Source organism: Sceloporus undulatus, chromosome 5, assembly GCF_019175285.1.
Source record: "Sceloporus undulatus isolate JIND9_A2432 ecotype Alabama chromosome 5, SceUnd_v1.1, whole genome shotgun sequence".
Lineage (NCBI taxonomy): Eukaryota > Metazoa > Chordata > Lepidosauria > Squamata > Phrynosomatidae > Sceloporus > Sceloporus undulatus.
The window spans coordinates 101,316,839-101,340,369 of NC_056526.1; the positions used below are offsets into that span (position 1 = coordinate 101,316,839).

The window sequence follows — 23,531 nt, forward strand, 5'->3', positions numbered from 1 at the left end:
ATTATTATTATTATTATTATTATTATTATTATTATTATTATTATTATTATTACTATTATTTCTTAAAAGTGATATAAACTGTAATAGAGTTTAGTTGCTACTTTTAATATCACTTTTCAAAATATTTTAAAAAAAACGATTAGAAGCCAAATAGAGAATGGTTTGAATTATTAAATTTTAGAGTATAATGTACACATGTTAGTGATTTGTGTTGACAGTGACAAAAAAACTGGTCTCTCAGCTCATTTACCCAGGATTTAGATATATTGCATAAAGAAATCTGAGATAGAACAAGGAATTAACAGGATTACTAGATTGTATTCCTGTAAAAAGCAGTTAAATCCTTACCACAAAACTCTGAAGATCTCCAGTCTACACAGATTCCTTGTGTTCTGCAGAGGTGGGCATAGGATGATATAATCTCACATACTTCATCTCCATAGCAATTGTTTTCTTCACATGCAGCATAAAACATGTTTGGAGGAATAATTTGATGACATTCATAAAACTGGGAGGACAACATAATGCTGCATTTGGTAGAGGCATGCTCGATGCAAGTATCAGCTCTGTTCACACTACAGAATTCCCCCGGTTGTTTAATGGTCCATTCTTGGATGAAAGTGTTGCTGTCAGATGTAACAGAGCCATCTTTTAATACCATGTCATTGGCAATGTTTTGATCACAAACCCCTGGAGAAAGAATCAGAAGACAAACTAAAAACTATGTACTATCAGCCCTCCACATTTGCAGCGTTATAGTAAAAGCAATAGCAAGTACATTTCTATAACGCGTATCAGTGCACTTAAGCACCACCTAAGTAGTTTACAATGTGTAAGCTACTTGCTCCCATCAAGCTGGGTACTCATTTTAGTGACCTCGGAAGGATGCCAGGCTGAGTTGAGCCTTAGCCTGTGGCTGGTACTGAACTCACAACCTTGTGGTTTGTAAGTGAGTGGCTGCAGTACAGGCATTTAACCAGGGCTTCTAAGGTTTGACTTTTGCAGATTTGATTATATGCAGTTTTGATTAACATGTTTTCTCTAACAGTCTCTAGGTTCTCCAGCAGAAGTCTGCTGGACATTGACCATAGAGTTGTGCTGGAGAATCTAGAAGTTCCTTGAGAAAACACTTCTCCAGACATTTGTAGTTCTTCCAGCATGATTCTATGATCAACTTCAGGCAGAGTTGCACTGGAGGACCTGGAGATTCCTAGAGAGATGTTTTCTTAGGTAAAAAGAATAGTGTTTATTTGCAGTTTTTGCACATTCACGGGCATTCTTCAATGAATGTGAAGGGATCACTGTACATCAAAGCATGCTTAGAGTTGCAGAATGAAAAAGAAAGCAAACTGAAAATATTTGCTAATCTTATCAAAACCATTTTATCACATTTTCAAAATATCTATAGGTATATCACCAAAGTAGAACCCTCCAAATCTGGTTCAAATTTCACTTTGAATGTTTAAAGTTCTCTTGCTCCTGACTGATGCTTGTCAACTGATGCTTGTCAACTGAGCTCTTGTAAAGCAGAACTCAATGGAAATTTGGGTAAATTGTTTCAGTTTACAATTTACCCAAATTTCCATTGAGTTCTGCTTTACAGGAGATCAGTTGACAATTCTAATCAGGACAGAGCACCTGGGTAGTTACTGTCATACACCAAGTACAGTTTTATTTTTATTTTATTTATAGTCTACCTTTATCCATGTTTTAAGAACATAATGCAATTTTTAAAACTCTTAATACAAAAGTTGACACACAATTAAACAAAATTTGTATTTAAATAGCATTAAAAGCAAGTTTTAAAGGAGCATTAAAAGATGTTTAAAACACAAACTACAAACATTACATTTCCCATTAAAAGCTTTATCTGCCACAATTCTAATACATTAAAAACATTCCTTAAATGAAAATATCTTTACTTGCCACTGGAAACACATCAGGAAGGGGTAAATCAAACCTCCCAGGGAAGGGAATTTCATAACTTGGGGACAGCCATTGGGAAGCTTCTCTCTTATGTTCTCAGTAGACATGCCTGGGGCAGTGGTGGACTGAGAGAAACCCTTCCCCTGCAGATCTTAAGACCATGGGCAGGCTCATATAGGGAGATATTACAACCTGGCTGCAGCATTTTGGAGCTGCTAAAGTTCCTTAAAGTAAGAGAGTGCCAACATAGTGTAGTAGTTTGAATGCTGGACTCTAATTCTGGAGATCAGGGTTCGATTTCCTGCTTGAGCATAAAAACCCATTCTGTGACCTTATGTAAGTCACATTCTCTCATGTGCAAAGAATGACAATGGCAACCCCCCTCTGAAGAAACTTGTCAAGAAAACCCTATGATAAGGTCACCTTAGGGTTTCCATAAGTCAAAAATTACTTAAATCTTAAGGAAGACCAGTTTTAGCTGTGCAAATGCGCTCCTGGCCACCACTAAAATCTGGGCATTCAGATTCACATCTGAGGTAAAGACTATGTTCAAGTTGCAAAGCTGAGACTCCAGGGGGAGTGTAACCACTGTCGAGGGTTAAAGTCAGCACACTGGGAAATGCTTGGATGTGTGTGTGTCTGACCATGAGCATCTAGCACTGGGAAGGAGAAGGCTGATCAAGCACAGCTGATGCTCATAGGCTCAAGGACACTTTGGTGCCTGTGTGCACCTATGCCTAGATGATGAAACATCTGTCTGTATTGCACAGTGGAACACTTTACACCGTGGGACAGGAAGTGACTGAGTTTGGGAGACCGCATGGTCTGAAGGCTATATAAACTCAGGAGCTTCCAGTGATTACTTGTGGGTTTGAGTAGGTATTCGTGTAATCTGTATTATAGCGTTGGTGATTTGGATAGCACTCTGTAAATAAAGATAGCACTTCGGGAGACTTGGGCGGGATACAGCCATTTGCTCCGCGCGGGAGCCGCAGCAGCCAAACCGCGCGGCTCCCGCGCGGAGCAAAAAAGAAGCTCCATTTTGGAGCTTCTTCTTGCGGCGCACTGATGATGTCGCGAAGCGCCGCTGGCGCATTCGCGATGTCATAGGCGCCACGCCATGTCTGGATGCTATGCGTCCAGTACGTAAAGATGGCGGCGCCCATGTGGAAAGGGCGTACATCTTGTACGTATAGGATACGTACTAGGGTTAGGGGGGTGCGGAAGCACCGCCCCTTCCTAACCCTAGTACGTATCCTATACGTACTATATGGCGGTTTATATCCCGCCTTGGCTTGTCTGGTCGTTAATCAGCTGAAGCCTGGCATCAGTTGCTGAGAGTCCCCAGAGATTCCTGCATTCCTTCAGTTTCTGGAAGACATCCAGTTGCTGTTATCTCTACTGAGGGCTGTGAACCACGTTTCTGAATTTGCCAGTTATACTCTGCTATATGCCAGCATTGGTTATATGGCTCAGATGAGTTGCTGACAAACACATCCAACACAGGCTGAATCTCTGTTTCCTGATCTGATTTTCAACTGACTGATAGCACCTTTGTCTTGTTTGGACTAAGTTTCAATTTGTTTGTACTCATCTAGACCATTATTGACAGCAGATTCTGGTCTAGTACAAAGACAGCTTCTGTGGAATTGGATGGAAAGCTAAAATAGGGTTAGTGTCCGGGAATGCTGCCAACACACACTCACATGGCTGATAAGAGCCTGCTCAGCCAAAGGTAAACATGCCAAGCTGCCAAGAAGCAGTTCCTCCAGCAACAATGCCAAATGAAGTCCGAAGAGAGTAAGCCACAAGCCAGCCCAAAGTTCAGCATTATAGAGAGCAATACTACCAGTGCAGTCTGAGGTCAAAAATACCAGAGGGTTGGTCAGCAAGTCTGGTCCAAGGTCAAGGATTCAAAGGCAGTCAAAGGTCTAGGAGGCCGTGTGGAACTGCCGCCGCCATTTTCTAAGCGCAGAGCACATACTAGGGTTGGGGAAGCACGGAAGCCCCGCCGCTTCCTAACCCTAGTACGCGCTCAGCACGTACTAGAGTGCCCATTTGTAACAGGCTTTAGTATTACAAAGTAAAGCTCTTCTCATGATTTTCCCCTGCATATTAGTTGAACAAATAGGGTGATAGTATGCATCCTTACCTGACCCCTTTGCTAATTGGGAACCACTCTGTTTCTCTGAATTCTATTCTAACAGTAGCCTCTTATCCTAAGTACAGATTTCTCATCAGGACTATTAGATGTAGTGTAACTCCCATGATTTCATTGGTTTTTGTAATCACACTTATTACCTTTCCATATAAAAGGAATGCTACCAGAAACTTGCTTAATTAATTTATCATTTCAAATTTTAATAATTTTAACATACCACAAAGACCATATGTTTTTGAGGCAAAACTTTTTGGACCTAGTTGGAAAGTAAACTCATTGTTGCTTGGAGTGAAGGAGATGATATGCCTCAGATGAGAGAACCGGATTTCATGCATTATTGCTCCATAGATATTAACTTCAATGTTACCATTGGCATAAGGAACAGTAACCATTTTGCCATTCACAGTAACCTGTTGGGAAAAGATGAGAACAGTTTATGGTCAGCAGAGACATAAGAGCAGCAGCTATGATCATAAACACTGACACAATTGCAATCTGAAGACTTATTTTAATGAGGCCACGTCCTTCATGCATGGCTTGTCAATGTCTAAGAAGTGGGTGCTAGAAACATAATGCTGAAAAAGATGCATCTTGGTCTGATCCAACAGAACACTTCCTATGCCCTTAAGACAGTATAGCCAATTCTCATGCCCTAAACAGTTTAATCCTTTTTGTATGCAGCCAAGAGTTTACAAAATCCCCAAGTCTTTGCATTTCCAAGGCTGTTTTGTAGTAACAGATTTAATGGCAAGTCACTATGAATGGTGTTCATGAATACACAGTCCCATGCTTTCCATAAATGTCAGGAATTTAATGAGCTACAGGAACTTTAATGAGGTACGGGGCTGCTATTGGAGGCATAGAACAATTTTGTGGCATCTGCTTATTTCACAAAATGTCAATGGGTTTGTTAGGAACAAGTCTCAGATTATTTTGACACAGGTAGATTTCCTTATCTCCATATTCTATACTTTATTTTCTGCATATGAGTGAATGATAGCAATTACATTATTTGGAGAAAATTATACTTGGTGACATTACATTTGACATTTCCAATATGTCCTAGCTACTGAGAATTATACCTGTGCTTATCTGCATAACTTTGTTCAGGGATCCTAGGCTTTTGTTTTTATTTTGGTCTCATTCTTCTCTTCATTTACCTACTATACTAGTTTCATTATAATAGTTTACCATCATGGTGCTGGAAAGTTGCACTGCTAAATCCTTGTGCGTGATCTGAATAGCATTCATGCAACTGAGTTTTGGAGCTGAACTGCAGAGTTCATTCTGAAGAACCACTTGAATATCATTTTCTTTGTCTTCAAACAATATGTAGGAACAGTTGCCTGTTAGTCTGAAATCCAGTCCATCGAAGGTGATGATATGTCTACTTGAGCTTCCCATGCACGAGCCTGTAAAACAGTAATTAAATATGTGTGTGTGCGTATTATTAGAGGACCTAACTGTTTTCTTACATGTATTTTCTTGCTTTTAGGAGTAAACAGACAAGATGGAAAACAGAGCAGTGGAACCCAGTAGTGGTCACAGAGTGTGCATAGTGTGTAGGGGTCCTTGGGCTTTGCAGGGTCCACCCAAAGGTGGTTATAAATATGGAAAAAGGGGGCCGAAACTCTTCCAAGAAGAACTTCCTCCAGTGTAATGCAGTCCACTCTCTGTATCCATGGACTTGCCATCTGCACATTCAAGCATCCACTGATGGCAAACTTGCAGTGAGGTGGTGGTGGAGGAGGAAGAAGAGGTGGAGGAAGTGGGAGGAAGAGGAAGCAGCAGCGGAGGAGGCTGGAGGAAGAGGAGGGAGGAGTGGAAGGAAGAGGAGGACAAAGAAGAGGAGGGAGGAAGAGGAGGAGGAAGTGATGGTGGAGCAGGAAGCAGAAAGAAGAGGAGGAGGAGGAGGAGGAGAAAGAAGCAGGAGGAAGAGGAAGTGTCAGAGGCGGAGGAAGTGGGAGGAGGAGGAAGCAGCAGTGGAGGGGGAGGGTGTCTGCCTGCCTGCCGCCCACACGCCAGTAACCGGTGAGAGCTAGAAGGTAGGGAGGGAATACGAGACCAGTTGTCCCCAATGGTGGTGTGGCCACCATCAGAGACACTGCAGACCTGACCATCCATGGGTGTTGGTATCCACAAGGTGTGTGCGTGTGTGTGTCCAGACTGGATCCTCCACAGATACTGAGGGCCGACTGTATTAGTAGCAATGCTGGCATGCTCTCTCATATATACTGCAACACAGTATTACCTCCTTTGCTCTTCTCTTCTCCTGCTAGGTTTCTCCACTGTTCAGCTTTCTCTCAAGCAGAAGGCTGGGTGGTGGTAGTGGAGGAGGAGGAGGATAGGCAAACGCATGTTCCTCAAGACTCCTCCACTGCCTGGCTTTCTCCTGAGGAGAGGGCCAGACAGAGGAGGAGAAGAATGGTATTAGTTCTAATTAATATAATATAATTAGTGTTTAATTTAAACCTATTTATGTCCAAAGAAGTTATCCTATTGTAATTTTGGCTCTTATCTACTGCCAAGTTGTGCAGGTCTACCCTAATTAATCAGCCTAGGGAGTTTGGGGGAGAGTGCCTTCCCCCACCAGGCAATTCAAAATGTCTCTCAACCCATTTTGAAAATCCCTCAAAAAGATCAAATTACTCTCCTCTGAAAGGTGAACCCCATCTGACAACTCTGGGCGTCTAAACAAGATTAAAGGGTGTTTAAATACAAAGCAAGATATGCTTAATAGATAATTTCATATTTCTCTGTTAATTTTTTTTCCTGTTGTGTGACCCTCTCTTCTATTCGAAAAAGCTATATATTTTCTGTTTGGCGTTTCAGATATTTTTCTCTTTTATCCTCCCTCTGATTTACAATTAATAAAGTTATCATTTTTGATTTCAGATCTACAGGTGATTTATTGTTCTAAATTGGCAAAGAGCTAAATAATCAAAAATGAAAATACTTTCATGGAATGTAAAGGGGTTGAATTCACCACAAAAAAGAAAAAGTGTCTTCTGATATCTAGAAAAAAATTACTCACACATAATTTGTTTGCAGGAATCACATATAAAAACTAAAGATGTAAGGTTGCTCAAAAGAGAAAAATTAGGAAAAGAACATATATTTCCTCCATAGACAAAAGTAAAAGGGGAATAATAATCTATGTGAAGAATCATATTGAATCGAAACAGATTTTTAGCGACAAGAATGGTCAGTACTTAGGAGTAGAAATACAATGGAGTGGGAAAACCTTTCTGATAGTAGGCATTTACAGCCCCCAAAACAACAAAAGTGATTATTATAAAAAAAAATAAAAGAAATTTTGTCAGATTGTGAGTCTGAAAACGTAATAGTAGCAAGTGACTTTAATAAGGTAATCAAGCCAAGATTAGATAGAAAATTGGATAGAAAAATAAAAGAAAAACAAGGCAAATTACCCAAAACGTTCTTTGACCTAGTGGATAATCTATCTTTGACAGAGATTTGGAGGCATGTGTACAATGAAAAAAAATCATATACCATATTTTCCAGCATATAAGGTGACAGGGGGTACAAGACCACCACCCCACGTCGCACGCTGGCAGCATCCCTGGACGCCTCTGAGGGGGTCTTGTACCAGCTGGAGGGGGCCTCTCTAGAGGCCTGAGAGAGGATCCTCAGTGGCTAGGCTCTCGATGCCATTTTTTTTTTTCAAAAGGTGGCAGGAAAGCAGCTCCAGAGCCGGCCGGACCAAGGAAAAGGGCCAGCCCCTTACTTCTCTGAGGCGCCGCTGCCGCCGCCACCACCAGGAATCCTCCAATCCTCCAGTGGCTTCAGAAGTCGTCCGCAGAAGCCACTGGAGGAGCAGAGGATCCCGGGTGGTGGCAGCGGCGGCTGCTTCCATGTAGGACTTCTGATGCCACTGGAGGATCAGAGGATTCGTGGCAGCGGCAGTGGCAGTGGCACCGTGGAGGAGTAAGGGGCTGCCCCTTTTACTTGGCCCGGCCGGCTCTGGAGCTGCTTCCCCACTGCCTTTTGAAAAAAAATGGCGGTGAGAGCAGAGCCACCAAGGATCCTCTCTCAGGCCTCTAGAGAGGCTCCCTCCAGTCGGCGTGAGTGCCGGCTAGCTGGGAGAGGACCCAGCAAGGACCCCAGAGACAGGGAGGTGGCTATGCCATTCGCCTGCCTCTGGGGTATAATTGCAGTGCATAAGGCAGACTTAAAAAGTCGCCTTATACACTGGAAAATATGGTACTTTTTATTCAGAGAGACATGAATCTCTGTCCAGAGTTGATTTCTTTCTGATATCAAAGCCACTGGTCAAAGAAGTAAAAGATAATTTTAAACAAAGAAATCTCCGATCACAACCCTATAGTACTGACTTTTAAAGAACCACACAGGAAAAATATCTGGTACTTGAATGAAGAATTCCTAAAAGACAAAGAGATGGTGGAGAAAGGGGAAAAATGATCCAGTTATATTTTAAGGACAATATGAATAATGAAGTGGATACGGCAATAGTCTGGGATGCAAGAAAGGCTACTGTTAGAGGCTTCCTCACACAACAGAACATTATATTACAAAGGGAAAAGAAACAGAAGTTAACCCTACAAAACATGCAATTGAGACACAAAGAATAGGAGCTCAAACAGTTTCCGGCCTTTAAAAAAACCTTAAGTGATATTAAAACTTTGCAAAAACAATTAGAATTAGAAGCCACAGCAGAATTGGATAAAAACTAAAAATGGCGAAACAAAAATCCTTTGAATATGCAGATAAAAAGGGCAAATGGCTTGCATATAAACTAAGAAAGGACAAAGAGAGAAAAATAATTAATAGAATAAAAAGTGGGGACAGAATATGTACCCAACAAGATGACATAAAAAAGTATTTGAGGATTTTTATCAAAAATTATATGCGGAGCAAGTGCCTAAGATAGAGGAAGTCAGGGAATATTTAAATAATCTTAATATTGTAAGTCTATCTGAGGAACAACAGGCTCACTAAACCAACCAATATCCAGGACTGAAATTTGGGATGCAATAAGTAAATGCAAACTAGGGAAAGCGCCAGACAATGACGGACTAACAGCCCTCTTTTATAGGACATGTAAAGAGGAACTGGCATACCCATTACAATTAGTTATGAATGAGGCATTAGTTGGAAATATACCCAATTCATGGAGGGAAGCAGAGATCATTTTGATACCAAAAGAAGGAAAGGACATACTAGATCTATCAAATTATCGCCCGATTTCATTACTCAGCAATGATTACAAAATATTTTCGATAATTTTAGCTAACAGGATTAAAAAAAATGCCTAGAGAACTTAATAGGTGAGGAACAAAGGGGATTCCTACCAAACCGTTATATGCGAGAGAATACAAGAATTGTAATGGATATCCTAGAATATTACGAACAACATTGTGATAAAAAATTGGGTCTTTTCTTTCTAGATGTTGAAAAAGCGTTTGACTCTGTAAATTGGATGGTTTTATTGGAATTGTTGGAAAAGATTAAGGTGGGGGAAAACTTCTTAAATTGGATGGGTAAGATTTATCATAATCAAAAAGCTCAAATAAAAATAAATGGAAAGAAGTCAAATTTTATCAAGATTCAGAGAGGAACAAGGCAAGGCTGTTTTCTATTGCCCCTACTATTTTTACTAATTATGGAAATACTTATAATTGATACAAAACATAACATTGATCCAACATATAATTGATCCAAACATAAGAGGTGCAACAATAAAAAACATACGTATAAAATTAGAGCTTTTGCAGATGACACAATAATTATAATGGAAGATCTGATGGAAATGATAGAGGGAGTCCTAGAGAAATTAGAAAAATTTGGTCTCATAACAGGATGCAAAATTAATACAAACAAATCAGTTATTTTGACTAAAAATATAAAGGAAAAAGAAGAAAAACAATTGGAAACAAAATCATGTATAAAAATAACAGATTACTAAAAAAACAGTGGAATTACAATATTTGAAAACAATTACAAATGCTTATGGAGTAAAATAAAGAAAGATATGATAAATTGGAATAAACTAAATTTGTCTTTAACGGAAGGATAGCCGCAATCAAAATGACTATTTTACCAAAGATTCTCTTTTTATTTCAAATGATACCAATTATAACATCACACAAAATATTCAAGGAATTGAATAAAGATCTCTCTCTATTTATATGGAGAGGTAGGAAACTGAGAGTTAAGTTAAAAATTCTACAAGACGCACATGAATGAGGTGGGCTTAATTTACCAAACTTAAAGTTATATTATGATTCATGCTGTCTAATGTGGATCAAAGAATGGGTTATGTTGAAAAATGATAGTCTGCTTGAACTGGAGGGAGATGGTCTAAGCTATGGATGGCATGCATATCTAGCTTATGAGAAAGATAGGACAAATAAAGCCTTTGGAAATCACTGTATAACGAAAGCCTTGATAAGAGTGTGGAACAAATATAAGAGAATAATAATACCTCCAAAAGAAGGTTGGATATCCCCTCATTAAGCATTCTATAGAAAACAAATGGTTAGAGAAACTAAATGGTATAGATATTTGGATATTTTAGAAAAAAGGAATGTTAAGATTGAACTAAGGATGAGAGAGGATTTAAATGCTGAGGGCTGGAACATAAATTGGTTTACATATAGACAGATTCTTGAACGGTATGTAATGGATAGCAAATGGCTGGGACTGGAGTTGGACGAGGGCAAATCTGATATAGGGAAAATCCTGATAGGAAAAGAAAATAAAGTAATTGGGAAATTATATGAAGTTCTCTTAAAGTACAAAATGAAAGATGAAATCATAAAGGAACAAATGATTAAATGGGCCAGAAATATTGGTCATGCAATCCAAATGTCCTAATGGGAAAAAAATTGGAAAGACAATAACAAATTTACAGTCTCTCAGAGTATACGAGAAAACTTTTATAAAATATACCTCTCACCAAGTAAAATTGCAAAAATATATAAATCCAAATCCAGCTTATGTTGGAAATGCAAAAAAGAACTAGGAACCTTCTACCACTGTTGGTGGACTTGCAAAAGGGCCAAGAATTTTTGGAACATGATAAATGAGCACATTGGACAAATTCTTAAGAAGAAATTGCAGCTAAAACCAGAATTTTATCTGTTAGGACTATTTGGAGATGAAATAGAGTGCAGTTGAAAAAATTGTATATTATATGGTATCTTTGGCATGTATTTGTTACGCACAAAAATGGAAATGTGATAACAACCCAACTTTGGAAGAATGGTTAATGATACTATATGATGGGATGTTCAGGTAATGATACCTGTTCAGGGGGCCAGTATATATTGTAGGGGGAAACTTTGTCCTCCTGGCTACTAGGGTATAAATACCATAATAAATGAATAAATAAATAAAACTGAGAAGTCTTAAGGAAGCATTGAAACAAGACTGTGGGCTTCCCTTGCTATACACTAGTGTAAAGAACCCCTGTTAGCTTGGCCTTTGTCCCCAAGCTCTATTAGCGAGCTCAATCAACTGTGCCTATAGTTAACTAGAGAGCGCCTGGCTACTAGCTCCTTCCAGAGGCAAGTCTCTGACTCTCTTGCTCCGAGCAAAAGTCCCGACAAGGACCTTAAGGAAAAAAGTGAAAAGAAAAAGTGAAATTTTATTTATTTATTTATTTATTTATTTTTATAGCTATATGTTTACACAGCACTGTTTAAGATGCAGTTCAACACTGTTCTCAGGTCACCTTCTCCCCTCTACTCCAAAACCTACTTGACTATTAAAATATAAGAATGAATATAAATATAAAAATTTGTGCGCCTAGGCGCATGCTTCTGCTAGAAGTTATATAAAATTAGGTTTCTAGCTCCACCCCACAGTGATGGAGAGAAGTGGCTCAAAGTTAAAAAGTTTAAGGACTCACCCAACCAAAGTGCACAGAGAACCAACCTCCCTTTTTGCAAAGAGTGTCCTAGGAATATTCTGCCAGCAGTTATGTAGAATTAGGCTTCTAGCTCCACACACACACACACCCCAGTGACCCAAAGTGGAAACAGAACCAGTATTTCCCCTTTGCAAGGAAATACTGAGCTACACTTGTACATTGTATGTAAATATATGCTATATGGTATGAATCTCTGAAGATCCTGCAAACCAGAGCTCCTTTACAATTAAATTTTCATCAATCATTTAAAAGCAATCGAATTCATCAATCCTTCATCAACATCCATAACAGAGCACAAGCCAGCACTTGAACCATGTGATATTCATTCTCAGTTAGTTAGTGAAGTCACCTTCTTCTCAACTGTAAAAGTAAGAAAAACAATCATACAGTATAAGTAGTGACATAATTCCTTGTTAAATTATAGTTTTAATATAGTGTAGTTATATCTTCAGAACTGCAAGAAAGAACTGATGACATGTTAGTTGTGACTAGTTTTTGCTGAGATTGGGTTGAAGCTTTTAAATCTTCCTAAATATTTCCATGCCTCAGCTCCTTGCAGATCCCTCCACTGGCTACCAGTTCACGCCAGGGTCCATTACAAGCTTTTGATCCTGGTATTTAAGGTTTTGTACTTTAACCTCCCTCAGAATTCGGCAGCTTGCCTAGCATGATACATAAAATCAAGAAATTTAAGAATTACAGGCAAAGGATTATGACATATGGCTCTATCAAAGCTTCAAGCCTTTCAGGACCTGGTTCCATGTTTGTACAACAGTCTTGCTTTTTATATCTGGCTGGATGACGATCTTACCCATTTTCATAAAAGACCAAAAACCTTCTTCTTTAATTTGCCTGATTAAGCTGCTAAGTGTGCCCAAGACTGCTGAGATGGGTAGCACCTGGTGGGGTGGTGGGGATTCTATCCTTAGTTTTTGTTTTACTGTTTTGTCTTTGATTTTGTTCTGATGTCCCATTCTTTGGTGAAAAGGGAGCTATAAATAAATGTTGTTTATTATTTATTATTATTGTTATTGTTGCTAAAATTATTTTAATTACTCTGCCAGTCACAAATCTTCACCTTCATTTATAAATTACACCTCAAGATAAACTATACACAATACTTATTTTTATTATTTTTTCTTTAAAAATGTTTACATGCCAGAGTACTCACATGGACACACCCAACGGCAACCACAGGTTTCCTCAATTTTAACAGCAGGGAGTTTGTTATGACATGTTGGCTTGGACATCTGCTCACAATTAACTCGGTGACTCTTCAGAACTGTATGGCCACCTGGTAAGCATGTCACAGTGTGGCATTGATCCATCAATGTCCATTTGTCACCAGGCTGTGCAAAATGACATAGTGAAAATAGTTTTTTTAAAATAAATAAATAAATAAATCAGTAAATCTAAGAACATTCTTGTTTAGTAACCACCTGACTTTGATCTGAAGTTTAATATGTAAGCAAGTAAAATGATACAGCTCTTAATTTACTAAAAAAATATTGGACAATCAAACAACAGAAAGCATGATGTTAGGCATTTTATGACTTTGAAAATAATGGTAGTGTAGAGCTGGGTGCGCAACATGCTCCACATGACCCATCTGCATAAGATTTTGAGGCTTCTATCACCTGTTGATGTCAAAAGAACTAGTAAAAGACCTTCAATATACAAGGCATGCAGGGAACAACTTGTAAGTAACTAAAAGAATTTATATAGACACCTTTACACATTTGCTGAAAGAATCTGTTTTTCTTAAATTATTACTTGTCTTATTTATAAAACATTGAAGAACCACATAAAAGAAACTAAGGGATTTATCACACATGGCTTTGAAGCTGTGCTTCCCATGGGAAGGAAGCAGCATCAGTTATACTGATCACACTATGCAACTTCCCTCTTATAGTTGCCCCACCCTGACCTGTATCTTTTTATTCAGAGGAGAAACCTGTGAATGAAATGCCAATCTCTCCCTACTGTGGATGCAGAAAGCCATTCCCATGGCAGTAATATGATTGGCAGTCTCACTGCCCCCTCCTCCCCTTTCCCTCCTCTTTCTCCCTTTTTAATTTTTTTCAAGTTTTTTTCATGGTGTTTCAGAACCCCGAAGTTAAAAAAATTGAGTGGATTGGGACTGTGGAGCTCTGAAATAGCACAAAAAAGTTGGGAAGCCCACCTCAAAAGGCATGCTGGTCAAGATGTAAGAGAGTGAGGAAGGGGATAAGAGAGAGGAAAGGAAAGGAAAGAACTACTAAAAGACCTGCAATATACAAGGCATGCAGGAAACAACTTGTAAGTAACTAAAAGAATTTATATAGCAGCCCCATCACACTAAAGGAAGAAGTGTGGTGGTGGCTGCTCCTATACCGGTATTCTACCAGGTTGGAGGACGCCAGTGTGAAAGGGGTTGCTGTGATAAAGCCCTAAGCATGTTTGAAGAAAAAAAACAATTTAAAAGACTTCTTCTTGTTTTTAGCTGCCCACATATCAACCTCAACTTATGGCAACCCTGTGGATTATTATTATTAAGCTTTATTTATATAGCACTGTAAATTTACACAGCGCTGTACATACAATCTCTTTAATTATACGGTTCCCTGCTCTCAGACTTACAATCTAAAAAGACATGACACAAAAGGAGAAGGGAATGGTGAGGAGGGGAGGAGATCAGGTCCAGCATTCCTCTCTCCCTCTGAGGCCGGGACCAAGGCAGATGGACCGGAGGGAGAGCTCTTCTTCTTCAGCCCTGGTGGAGCTGGGTCAGCCTATTCTCTCCTTCACAGGCCAAAAGATGACAGTTACGGAGGGAGTGTGCTCTATCTTCAGGCTAGCCCCTGATGATGTGGGGCCAGCCTATTCTCTCCCTCATAGATTGATAGATGACAGTTATGGAGGGAGTGCACTCTATCTTCAGGCTAGCCCCTGATGACGCTGGGCCAGCCTAGTCTCTCCCTCACAGGTCGAAAGATGACAGTTACGGAGGGAGGGCGCTATATTATAAATATATTATAAATAATGCAAAACCTTTTCAGGAATGGAATAAAGATCTAAGAAAATTTGTATGGTCTGGGAGGAGACCACAAGTGAGTTGAAACAAAAATGACTAGAGAGAAAAAGGCTGGAGGATGAAGTGTCCCCAACTTGAAACTTTACTATCAAGCAAATGCATTAAATTGGTTGAACTTCAGCTCCCAGAATCCCAGACTATTAGCCAACATGGATGGGGCTTCTGGGAGTTGAAGTTCAAAATCTCTTAAAGAGCACTCTTAAAGTAGTTTGGGAACTACTGGTCTAGAGGAAAGAAAACAAGCATAAAGTGTCTCCAGCATTGACAACAGGTGTATTAGTTTGTCATTCCTAGTATCTTTGACTTTCTTTCTTAAAAATGGGAACTACATTTTTTTAATTTCAGCCATTAAGAATCATTCCAAAATTATCTATCTGGAAAAATAGGGCCACTAGCATAGATGCCCATAGGTACAGTTGGTTTTGCTAAACTTAGATGGGATGTTATCAAATCTGGGGGCCTTTCTATTTTTAAGCAGAGAAATTAGGTTGGTTATTTCATGTCATTATTTCATTTATGGATACAGATTCCCAGGGTTGGCCCATTTGTAGCTGTGTATCAGTGACCTTATTAGAAACTGTTAGATTATTACTACCCACAAAGAAAATTACCATGAAATGGTTTTCCTGTTGGGATCTCACAGCTGGGGGCTTGGGTTTGGGAGAAAAAAGCTACAGATAACAGTACCTAGAAGATTTTTGAGTTGTTATCAAAGGAAGGCAGTGAAACTTCTTTTGTTAATTTTGGCCCAGCTTTCTAATCTGTTAAACTCATTTGAAATTTTGATTCCCATCAAATGGGGTATTAGAAACCACTCACAATTTAGTGTCATCTGCAAATTAGACAAAAAGGCCCTCTATTTCATCATCCAAGTGATTCATAAAGATGGTGAATAGCACTGGGCCTAGGACAGAACCCTTTGGCACTCCACCAGTTACTTCTCTCCAGGATGAAGATGAATCATTGTTGAGCACTATTTGGTTTCACTTGGGCCCTATTCCCACTTACAGTTTGTGTTCTGAATCAATGGTTAACTTTGACAGTGTAGCGTTGTTCATACTATGTTTCAGCTGATCAAATTTTCCTGTTGCAAATTAACCCACTTCTCATTCACATTTACCAATGAATTGATTAAAAAAGAACCCTCTTTCACAGTTTCTTTTCCCTCCTGTCAATCATGACAATCGCATCAATGTTTCCACTCACATTTGGTGACATGTTCTGTTGTATCCGTTGTCATGAAAAACAAATAAACAAACAAAATATGCCAGCTAGCAAAGGAAAGGTCAGGTAACCTCAAAGTCCCACAAGATGGTGGAAAGTTCCCCAAAAGTCCCATAAATAAATAAATAACAGAGGAGCAGCTGTAAAGAGGGGAAGCAGAGAGGAAGTCCAAAATTGGTGCTTTGCCCAGGGAGGGGGAGGTTCAAGAGGTGGGCAGACAATTGCATCATAGGGAACCAATTCTGATCCCCATCCCGTTCACAGTTGCACTGAATCTATTTATTGCAAAACACGCAGGGGATTTAGCTGATCTGGAAAAAGCAGTTGAAATGGCTATAGCACCAGGAGAGGGGGGGGGGTCATCAAATCACTCCTGTGATACAGGGCAAGTGTGAACAAGGGCCATTTAAACCTCTTCAAATCGGTTTGCAAACTGGTTTATTCTGTAGCGGGAATGATGCCTTGGTTAACCGACTACAAATCCACTTAACAGTATTATTGACTAGCCCACATTTTACTAGCTTTTTTGCAAAGGTATCATGGGGAATTTTGTCAAAGGCCTTACTGAGATCAAAATCACCCACAGCATTCTGTTCATCTACCAAGCTGGTAATTTTATTGAAATAAGAGATCAGATTAGTCTGGCACACCTTGTTTTTGGAGAAACCTATGTTGACTTTTTGTGATTATGTAATTCCTTACAGATTGTCTCTTTTGTGATCTGCTTTAGAATCTTTCCTGGTACTGATGTCATTTTTCATAACTATAGAATCATGCTAGTATTTACCTAATTTATTGAAATCAGCTTTCTTAAGTCTAGAATGCATGTCTGACTATCTTTGGCTTCCCCTTTCTGCTTTATTACAAACTACAAGATAATGTGGTCTAAGGATTCTGCCACTTCCACCCCATCAACCAGATCATCCCTGTTGGTTAAGATCAGCTCTAAAATAGCTTGTTGCCTCTTTGACCTTTTGGATAAAGAAACTCTGTTAAGCAAGTGAGGGATTTGCTGGACCTTAAAATTTGGTTGAATTCCAGCAAATAGCAGCATAGTTAGAGCAACCATTACTACTACATCTCTTCTTCTTGAATTTGTGATCATCTGTTACAGAAAGGGAGAAATTTAGGATATGATACTTGGGCAGTAAAAATTAAATTCACAGATATGGGATGTGTGACACCTGGCTTGATGGCAGTACATGTGAAAGGAATCCAGGAATCTTAGTGAGCCACTGACTGAATATGAGCCAGCAATATGATGCAACCACTAAGAAAGCCAATGCAACTCTAAGCTGCATCAATAGGTGTATGGTGTTAAGATCAAGAAAAGTAATAACACCACTCTATTCTGCTTTGGTAAGACCTCACCTGGAACACCACAATTCAAGAAGGATGTGGACAAACTGCAGTACATCCAGAGGAGGGTAACCAGAATGGTGAAAGGTCTGGAAACCATGCCCTATGAGGAGCATCTTAAGGAGCTGGGGATTTTTGTGTTGGTGAAGAGAAGGTTAAGAGATGACATGATAGCTTATTTGAAGGATTTCTGAGGATGGAGCAAGCTTTTTTTCTGCTGCTCTAGGCATGGAGCAATGGATTCAATCTACAGAAAAAGAAAAGCCACCTAAACAATAGAAATAACATATTGACAGTAAGAGCTGTTTGCCAGGGGAATATGCTGCCTCAGAGACTGAAGGAGCTTCCTTCTTTGGTGGTCTTCAAATAGAGGATGAATGGCCACCTATGCTTTGATTGTCTCTTCCTGCATGGCAAGCAGTTGGACTGGATGGCCTTCAGGGTCAATTTCAACTCTATGGTTCTATAAAATGGTCCATCAACCCTACAAGAAACAGGGTCAAAACATTGGAAGAACTTCAGAGCAATTACAATTCTGCCTGTGAGTAGTATTGTAGTATAAAGAGCCCTGGTGGCACAATGGTTAAATGCCTGTACTGCAGCCACTCACTCAAAACCATAAGGTTGCAAGTTCAATACCAGCAAAAGGCCTCAAGCTTGACTCAGGCTTGCATCCCTCTGAGGTCGCTAAAACGAGTACCCAGCTTGTTGGGGTAATTAGCTTACAGTTGTAAACCGCTTAGACACTGTTACTTCAGTATGAAGTGGTATATAAATGAAGCTGTTTGTTTTGTTTGTTTATTATCCTTTTAGAAAAGTATCAGACCTGAAAAGAACTTGAATTGCAAAGGAAAAACAATTTACAATATTAAGCAGCAGAAAATTAAGTAAGCAGGACTATAATGTTGACAAATTTGAAATACTTAATTGCTTTGGTAATAATTCTTCACCTGCAAGGCTTGGCATTCCATGGTATACCTGAAAAACTGTGCGGTGCTAGCAATGAGATTTTTCTGAAGTTTGCAGATGTTTAAATGTTATTATGTATGAATATTTGCAGAGTTAAAAACCATATGAAATGGTTCACTACCAAAGGAAATATATAATATATCCAAAAACATATAATACATCCAAATGTGCTTATATAGCTTCTAGCAAGTGCTACAAAGCAGACAGGTTTAGCACATGCAAATTCAATCAAATGCTACTCAGTATTCTGGACTGCACACCTGATATCATCATCACCATCATATATCTTGCCTTTCTCCTAATATAGGAACTCAAGGCAGTGAACAACAAATATAGAACAATACAATTTAAAACCAGTACAACATTAAATATATAAATATAAAATTTAAAAAACAAACAATCTTAAGATTTAACATACAATTTTTTAAACAATTAAACGATATTAGTCATATTGAACAAATAACAATTATTGTATGTTATGTAAACAACCCATCAGATAATGAGTTGTCTGAGCCTATCATAAGAGAACACTGGTGAGCAGAGCGGGTTGTTCCACTAAAGGTGACTACAAATACCTTTTTGATAGAAACTCTTTTTGGACAGCTTGAGCAAATGTGATTACCATTTGAGAATCTGTGTGGTTAATGGATAATGTAACATGAAAGGCAAAGAGAATGGAATATGAAAGAGAACTCTGGAATAAACCCATGTGCCTTTTTCTTTTCTTTCTTTTTTTCTTTTTCTTTTTTTTTTTTGTGCCCTGAAATTCACAGTCTTTAAAATTGGCAACTAATGAGGCTGCTAAGAATGGTCTGGAAACAACTAGTTTATTCAGATACATAATTATTATTTTATATCTACTCAGCATTGGCAAACGTTAACGATACATGTATCAGAACTAGGCAAAGGAATTGATGACAAAATGTAACTGACTTAGATCTGTTATTCTGACATTCTTTTAACAAGAGATACTGGAGTCTAAACTTGGAACATTAACGCATTCATATGAATCACAGAAAAGAATCATAGAATAATAGAGTTTGAAGAGACCACAAGGGCCATCAAGTCCAACCCTCTGCCATGCAGGAACTCTCAATCAAAGCACCCCAGACAGATGACCATCCAGTCTCTGCTTAAAGACCTGCAAGGAAGGAGGTCTACTAAACACATACTTGTCTGTCACTCAGGTCTAACCCCTTCCCCTTGACATGGTTTTGGGCCTGGAAGTGTACACAGGCACCCAAAGTGATACTTTCTTGTAACTGGGCAGTCGCTGCAATAAGCATGGCTCCAAATAAGGCCTTCACAGTGCTGAAGGGTATGTGAATCAGGGATATTCTAGACAATGGCGTATAAAGCCAAAGAGGGGAATGAACTATTGAAGTGTGGCGTGGCATTTGTTTCTTATAACAGGAAAAGTTTCTTTTTATGAGTGACTTTAGTATTTGACTTTTAACCAAGTCTTGATGGAAATTGCACTAGAGTCCAGATACTTAAGCAAGTTTCCTTGCAATGAAAGTTTTTAAAAAAGACTGTTACAGACTGCCAAAATAAAGCTGCTTCGGGTCTCTTTGGAGGTATGCTATTTAAATGATGCATGGGTCCTAAGAGTCCGGAGGTCGCGCCAAAGCCACACTCCATTCCTAAGCACTGGAGTGCAGCTTTGGTGCAGCTTCCGGATTCTTAGGATGCGGCGGATCAGTGGCTGCCATTCTGGCTGCTGAGGCCCCGGTACTCTGGGGAAAGGGGCGGGTACAGCCCGCCCCAAATGGGCGGTCTGTAACCCGCCTAAGTTCATGAACAACCTGTTGGCCATGCATCTCTTCTAACCTACAATTTAAAAGTGAGATAAAATGTAAGTAATATATACTTACTGCCTTTATGTTCCCATCTTCATCCACACACTCTTGGACAGTTTCTAAAGGCATAAGCATAACCATTAGTTTTCTAGAATAAAAATAACCAATAGTTTACTGGATAAAATCAAAGGCCCATGTAGCCCAACATTTTGCTCAGACAGTAGCTCTGCTCTGCTCACAAATAGAATATGAGCACAATAGCCCCCTTCCTTCATATCCCCTAAAAAGTGGTAGTAAGTTTTAAGAAGCTGGCTATCTCAGTCTCTAGATCTATATGATCTCTAGTCCTTAAATTTGTCTAATCCTTCTAAAGCTACCTTGTCTTTGCTGTAATCTATCAAGAAGAGATTTATTTTCTTCTGAACTTCTTTTCCCTCGGGCTTCTTTCTGAACCCAGCTTAAACATCTCAGATGTCTTGCTCCATGTCTTGAGCATCACTTTGTTTGCATGTGAGAACAAAGGCATAGTCTGATTGTTATTACAGTCTTTTGTGGACTGGAATGTATAGTCCAGTTCTTTTATTTTCCAATTTTGTTGGCATTTTTTTGTTTTGTTAAAATAAGAATAGATGCTGTTTCTTTAGCCTGAAATAGATCTATTGGCATACCATCAGTATCAAGTAATTTATTTATTTCAAATGCTTTGAGAGCCTTTTCCACTTTTCTAAGATCATGGGTGCATCTTCAAATGATTCTTTCTTGAAGAAATCTGTCATTTGTTTGATCTCTTTTATACATTTTCTCTGTGTTGTTTCCACCATCTTTTTATTCTGCCTTGAACTTGTAATGTGTTCTCGTTTGGTGATACAGCATTCCTACTCTTGGTTTGAATATCCCTTTCATTTCTCACATTTCTCTTGTTCTATATTTTTTGTTTTCTTCTTTTATTTCTTCACACAGATTTTTATTATAGTTCTTTTTGTCCATATGTAAATTTACAGCGCTTCATAAATAAAGGTTAATAATGTACATTACTGAACTGTTCCATTCAGGATTCTGACCATATTTGTGTCATGTTTTACTTCTCATCTGTCTCTAATTGTTTGAAGAGTTTCATTTGTCATCAATAAAGTTTTTCAAAAATTGGACAGTGTCTCTTCACAATCTTCCCTAACAGTATCCCTGATTTCAGTTCAGTTTTTTTTGGGTCCTTGTCAGTTAGACTTAGTAGTTGGAATGGCACTGCAATGGTGCTGAAGACAGAGCCATCACCTATAGATATTGCCAGTCCAGAAGTATTGGGACCAGTGAAAATTGATCCCTTTTTATGAGAAATTCAGGGGCAGTTCATAAAGGTCCCTTTCCCACACCTGGTGTGCTGATGTGAAGGCAGTGGGACACAAACAGATGGAAGGGACCATGAGCAGAACACCTGCTACATCAGGTCAGTGAATGGCATGTGCTCCTCATTCAACTTATTAAGAAATATGTAAAACCTTCAAAGTAACACCTAACTGAAGACTGTGACTGACTTCTAGCAAATAAAAGATTCTACCTTGGATGTAAAAAGGAATAGAATCATTATGTAACAGAAGAATTAAGGATGTTGTTTTTGACTTATAAAATAAATTTGAGGAGACAGGAGAAATTAAGTAATAATATATTTAAAAGACACTCTTTAAAATCAGAGAGCTATGTCTAAAAGAGGATTATTTGAAGTTTTGATATTTTTTTAAGAAGTCAATTTAAAAGCAGACTGAAAAATAAAGACAAAGAAGGAATTTTGTTTATGTGAAATGTCGATAAGGTGAAGGACACTTAACATGCATCATTAAGAGAGGAAGTGAATCTGGAGGTACATCTGGAGTACTTGACCTTTGGGCATAGAATTCAGGAACAGTGAGAAAAGAGAAAAGATCAAGTTGCAGTGACATCTTGTGGCTAAGAAGAATAACCACAAGGAAAAGCAATTTGGCTTTAAATAGTATAATCTGACAGCTGTCAAATAGGGCTTGTAATTGGGAATGAAATCAAGAAAAATGGCTGTGAATGCTCAGCTTTCAGCTTTAAGATGACCTTTAGAGAAAGCTACTAAGATACCAGACAATAATGCACAACTTCTTGCAGAAATAAGGCAGATGAGGCAATAATAGCAATAAGGCCGATGAACCAGCATGGCATAGTGGTTTGAGTGCTGGACTACTACTCTGGAGGATCCACCTCAAAGCATAAAATGCACACCTTTGCACCAGCATATAAACAGTCTGGCTCTAGGGCTGGACTGTAGCAAGACAAAAAGGCGATTGCAAAGGAAATTACATAATGCAGTGGACATCGTTATGCAGTGGAATGCAATAATGCAATGGATGTCTGGGAAGTCATCTTTGACTGGAAAAGTTTTTCAAACGTGGGTGAGTGTGTTTGCTCCTGAGGGGGTGGGGCTTCTGTGAGTGAGTCATTGGGGGTAGAACTAGCAGCCTAGCTCTTTATAACTGCTGCCAGAGGCACAGGTCTAATGATGCATGAACTTTCACAAATATTCAAGGAAGAATCAGAGCGCAGAGCAGAAGATGAGCTGGGAGCTGTGCTTCAGGGATTTTCCTTTATTTTTCCACCATTTTTTCCTAAAAGAGGCTTCTGGGGGGCTTTGACTCAGAGGAAGTAAGTCAGAGACTTATCTGGGGAAGGGGCTAGCAGCAGTTGTTTTCTATATAGCTGCAGCCCAATCTCTTGAGCTAAGTGAAAGAGCTTGGTGAACAGGCAAGGCCAACAGAGGTGTTTTGTGTGGGTGTTTAATTTAAGACCTTTTGAGGGGGAAGCCCAGAGTCCTGTTTCAGTGCCACTCAAGACTTCTGAATATGGACAGTGAGGGTGCTACTGCAATCACCACTAACAATTGTGGTATATTTATGTTCTTGCCTATGGATGTAGGGAACTTCACCAGCACCAAGTATAAGTTGGTAGTCCTGTTGAAAGAGAAAATCCAGCAGCTGTAGGCCTGGTAGGGACACTTCAGCATATTAGGGAGCAAGAGGATTTTTCTGGACAGAACAGAACAGACAGTCCTGGATGGAGAACACACAGGACGTTTCTGGGGAGGAAGTC

At 39.1% G+C, this 23,531-nt stretch overlaps 1 protein-coding gene across 4 annotated transcripts in view; it reads right to left on the bottom strand.

Annotated features, from left to right (window-relative positions):
* The window catches only part of VWF (von Willebrand factor), a 247,354-nt gene that overhangs the window by 103,708 nt on the left and 120,115 nt on the right, over positions 1-23,531 (bottom strand). For all 4 annotated transcript variants that reach the window (XM_042469124.1, XM_042469122.1, XM_042469123.1 and 1 more), the window contains 5 exons: positions 20,502-20,545; positions 13,174-13,351; positions 5,279-5,499; positions 4,305-4,497; positions 349-690 (listed from right to left, as the gene is read on the bottom strand). In XM_042469124.1, the coding sequence (XP_042325058.1) occupies positions 349-690; positions 4,305-4,497; positions 5,279-5,499; positions 13,174-13,351; positions 20,502-20,545 (978 nt within the window). The remainder of the gene's footprint in view (positions 1-348; positions 691-4,304; positions 4,498-5,278; positions 5,500-13,173; positions 13,352-20,501; positions 20,546-23,531) is intronic.